A 4,898-nucleotide genomic window follows, 5' to 3' on the forward strand; every position below is an offset into this window, starting at 1 on the left:
GCCAGGATGGTCTCGATCTCCTGACCTCGTGATCTGCCCGTCTCGGCCTCCCAAAGTGCTGGGATTACAGGCTTGAGCCACCGCGCCCGGCCAAGTGGTTAAAATATTAATTAACCTCATAGAATGGATGTGTTCCTGAAAAGTAGTGAATTTTGGTAAATCATATAAAATCAAACTTTAAGAACAATGAGAGGGGCTGTCTTGGTGGCTCACACCTGTAATTCCAGCACTTTGGGAGACTGAGGCAGGCAGATCGCTTGAGCCCAGGAGATGGAGACCAGCCTGGGCAACATGGTGAAACCCTCTCTCTACAAAAAATACAAAAATTAGCCAGGCATGGTGGTGCGCACCTGTGGTCCCAGCTACTTGGTTGGCTAAGGTGGGAGGATGGCTTGAGCCTGGGAGGTAGAGGCTGCAGCGAGCTGAGACTGCGCCACTGCCCTCCAGCCTGAGTAATGGAAGCGAGACCCTGTCTTTAAAAAAAAAAAAAAAATTAAAAAAAAAAAAACAGAGAGAAGGGTATTCTATTAAAGCAATCAGTGTCCTCCATCCTTGTAAGTTCCAGAACCCTTTCCTTAGGAAAATAACATATGCACATACACAAAACAAGTTTCATACAATTTCAGGAGTTCCTGAACCCCACGCAAAGAACTCATTGTCTTAAAAGAGCTCAAACTTAAAAGGCACTCACAAACAATTCTTTTTTAAACAGAGTTATTAAAACTAAATTTTTCAGTATTACTAATCTACATTTTTACATATTAGGTTTATTTAAAGTGAGATTTTTGCTTCAAATGCAAATTTGTGGTTTTGATTTTTTAAAAAACAGACCCACAGATGATCAACAAGTGCTTGAGACATTATCTGTATCTTTCCCAAGAAATTCTTACCAGTGTGTGTTTTCATGTGTTCGTCGAAGTACTGCTTCATGTTGAAATCCTTGCCACACCACTGGCACATGAACTGTTTGTGCCCAATATGAATGCTCATGTGGGAGCGTAGCTGGTACTTGTACTGAAACCTTTCGTCACAGTTCTGCATTGGACACAGTGGAGATTTTTGAATGCCAAGCATAGTAGCTTTACCTGAGCCCACCCTAACATAGTCTCTGATATTAGGCTTATTTTTCATACTCAAAATAGAACCTGCTTGTGTCAGCTATTTGGCTTTGCCATATTTCTGCAGGTGAGTTACTAATAAAAGGGAAATTTTCTCACAAAATTATCATTGAAGTATACTCGACTTCTCAGAATCATTGACAAAGAAAAATAAGTCATTGTGTGTTATTTCCAAGTTAACCTAATCTAAGAGTTAACAGTGTGTTAAAAGTGACATTTTTCTACCTTGCAGTGACAGCACACACCGAGCTCAGAACACATGTCTGAAGGTTCTGTGGAAGGCAGCTTTGTGCCTCCTGCTCCAGCATACCTCTCTCTCACTAGTCCACCATCTATGCAAACACTAACCCTTAGGCCTGGGCCTGTAGGTAGCACATTCCTTACCTCGCATCTGAAGGGCTTCTCTCCAGAATGCTGCAAGGAGTGCACCTTGAGTGACATACTGCGTTTGAATGATTTTCCACAGGTTTCACATGTAAATGGCATGTCTTTTGTGTGTGCTGCAACACAGAATGTACTTAGTGTCAAAACAAATCCACCAAAAAGCTCAAACTAAAAATGTATCCTACTGTAAAGCAATTATGCCCTCCTAATTTTCTACACTGATTTGTGAGCCTCTTTTTTTTTTTTTTTCTGAGATGGAGTCTTGCTCTGTCACACAGGCCGGAGTGCAGTGGTTTGATCTTGGCTTGCTGCAACCTCCGCCCCCGGGATTCAAGTGATTATCCTGCCTCAGCCTCCCAAGTAGCTGGGATTACAGGCATGCGCCACCACACCCAGCTAATTTTTGTATTTTTAGTAGAGACAGGGTTTCACCACGTTGGCTAGACTGGTTTTGAACTCCTGACTTCATGTGATTTGCCTGCCTCAGCCTCCCAAACTGCTGGGATTACAGGCGCGAGCCACCACACCTGGCCTTTGTGAGACTATAATAGTAATATCTGAAGAGAAAAATAATGTTGAAAAGAAATCTGGGTGTGGAAGACTATACCATCCAATTTGGTGATACTTACTGAAGACATATTGCATTCAGTTTCAACAGGTCAAAACTGATTAGGGCAATTCCTCATATTCTGCCCAACCCAGAGCATAAAGCACACAGAAGAGCAAGGGAAAATTACAGGTATGAGAGAAAAGCAGAAAAACTTACCAACCATATGTTTCCGCACATGAGCCATGGTATAGAACTTCTTCTCACAAATTTCACAGGAAAATTTCTTTTCTGCATATCCATGGACGATCTTGATATGCTCATGAAGGGACCAGAGTTTCTTGAACGATTTGTTACAGGAAACACACTGAACAGGATAAGTAGAAATAATATTTATAGGGGCTTACAGAATGCCATACCAGCCTACTGGCAGATGAAACGGATGTGCTTCAGGTTCATGGCACAAGGCCAGAATCCAGATAAATGCTATTCTTCCACAGAGCCCAGATTCCAACACCAACATCTGTATGTTCTCTTATTCTCCTTTTCTTTTTTTCTTTTTTTTTTTTTGAGACGGAGTCTTGCTCTGTCGTCCGGACTGGAGTGCAGTGGCTGGATCTCAGCTCACTGCAAGCTCCACCTCCCGGGTTTACGGCATTCTCCTGCCTCAGCCTCTGGAGTAGCAGGGACTATAGGTGCCCGCCACCTCGCCCGGCTAGTTTTTTGTATTTTTAGTAGAGACGGGGTTTCACCGTGTTAGCCAGGATGGTCTCGATCTCCTGACCTCGTGATCCGCCCGTCTCAGCCTCCCAAAGTGCTGGGATTACAGGCGCCACCGCGCCCAGCTTCTTTTTCTAAGATGCATCTTTTAGATTCTCTTTGGGAGTATGAAAACAATGGCAAAAACTAAGGCAAAAAGTGGAAAGTTCCACTAACATCAAGCAATGTTCAAGTGATTCTCCTGCCTCAGCCTCCCAAGTAGCCAGGATTACAGGCGGGCGCCACCACGCCCGGCTAATTTTTTTGTATTTTTAGTAGAGACGGGGTTTCACCATGTTGCTAGGGTGATATTGATCTTCTGACCTCGTGATCCATCTGCCTCGGCCTCCCAAAGTACTGGGATTATAGGCATGAGTCACCACGCCCAGCCAAGCTTTTTTATTTTTAAACAGAAGTTGCAAGAGATTCAAGGTTTAAAAATATAGGTATTAAGCAAGTGTGGCTGCCTCCTCCACATCAATTAGTAAGGGTTTACCAGAGAATATATACTAATTTTAAATTAGTATAATAAAGACAAGATGAAACAAAATATATATTAGTGGTACAGGTATTATAGGTATGTAGAAATATAAAAATGTTCTTACGCCTTAGAAAATGCATTTGGAGCCAGGTGCAGTGGCTCATGCCTGTAATCCCAGCACTTTGGGAGGTCAAGGCGGGTAGATCACCTGAGGTCAGGAGTTTGAGACCAGCCTGGCCAACATGGAGAAACCCCATCTCTACTAAAAATACAAAATTAGCCAGGCATGGTGGCGCATGCCTGTAATCCCAGCTACTCAGGAGGCTGAGGCAGGAGAATTGCTTGAACCTGGGAGGCGGAGATTGTGGTGAGCCAAGATCGCGCCACTGTATTCCAGCCGGGGCAACAGAGTGAGACTGTCTCAGAAAAAAAAAAAAAAATGCATTTGGAGCATTTATTAACATGAATAATTGAAATGTTATTATATTTCCCCAAATCTAATTTACACTTTCAAACACTTCCCTCTGGCAGAATATACCCTCTAAACTCTTAGTATCACTCTCTCTCTCTAATTATTACTATTATTATTACTATTATTTTGAGATGGAGTCTCACTCTGTCACCCAGGTTGGAGTGCAGTGGCGCGATCTTGGCTCACCACAACCTCCACCTCCTGGGTTCAAGCGATTCTCTTCCCTCAGCCTCCCGAGTAGCTGGGACTACAGGTGCATGCCACCATGCCTGGCTAATTTTTGTATTTTTAGTAGAGACGAGGTTTCACTATGTTGGCCAGGCTGGTCTCAAACTCCTGACCTCATGATCTGCCTGCCTCGGCCTCCCAAAGTGCTGAGATTACAGGTGTGAGCTATTGCACCCAGCCTCACTCTTTCTTAAAAAATTTTTAAAAAGTTTTTTTTCGTCTAAACTTTAATTAACTAAAGTCTATCCCTTTTCCCTTACAGACCAGTTCCAGAGCTCTCTTGCAAGAATCTGTAGAAAACACATGCTACACTGCCTAGCTCCTTGTATCATGAATCATTAATAGCCTGTAATATCAGGCATAATGTGTATCAGAATATTTCTGGTTAAAGCAAAACAATACTAGAAAGCTCTTGGTAATCATTAGACCCTTGGATACTTATGGGAACATGTAAATAATTCACTGTAAATAAAGATCTCTCTAAACATCATTGTCACTTCAGGAAACAAGAACTCTAAGAGTTAAAATATAAACCTCTGGTTGGAAAATGCTCTAGAAAAGGAGACTACTACTATCAGACATTTTGTAGGGCAGGTTTTTTGTTGTTGTTGTTGTTTAGACAGTCTCACTCTGCTGCTCAGGCTGGAATGTAGTGGTGCTATCATGGCTTACTGCAGGATCAATCTCCTGGGCTCAGGCAACCCTCCCAAAGTGCTGAGATTACAGGCATGAGCCACTGCACCCGGCCTTAGGGCAGGGTTTTAGTTTTTCTTTTTTTGAGACAGAGTCTCGCTCTGTCACCCAGGCTGGAATGCAGTGGTGCAATCTCGGCTCACTGCAACCTCTGCCTCCCAGGTTCAAGCGATTCTCCTGCCTCAGCCTCCCGAGTAGCTGGGATTACAGGCATGC

General features: G+C 43.2%; 1 protein-coding gene across 1 annotated transcript in view; it reads right to left on the reverse strand.

Annotated features, from left to right (window-relative positions):
• The window catches only part of ZNF652 (zinc finger protein 652), a 26,572-nt gene that overhangs the window by 13,638 nt on the left and 8,036 nt on the right, over positions 1 to 4,898 (reverse strand). The window contains exons 3-5 of the mRNA XM_011959911.1: positions 2,269 to 2,416; positions 1,503 to 1,618; positions 891 to 1,035 (exon numbers count right to left, since the gene is read on the reverse strand). Of these exons, the coding sequence (XP_011815301.1) occupies positions 891 to 1,035; positions 1,503 to 1,618; positions 2,269 to 2,416 (409 nt within the window). The remainder of the gene's footprint in view (positions 1 to 890; positions 1,036 to 1,502; positions 1,619 to 2,268; positions 2,417 to 4,898) is intronic.

Source organism: Colobus angolensis, unplaced genomic scaffold, assembly GCF_000951035.1.
Source record: "Colobus angolensis palliatus isolate OR3802 unplaced genomic scaffold, Cang.pa_1.0 Scaffold50, whole genome shotgun sequence".
Classification (NCBI taxonomy): Eukaryota; Metazoa; Chordata; class Mammalia; order Primates; family Cercopithecidae; genus Colobus; species Colobus angolensis.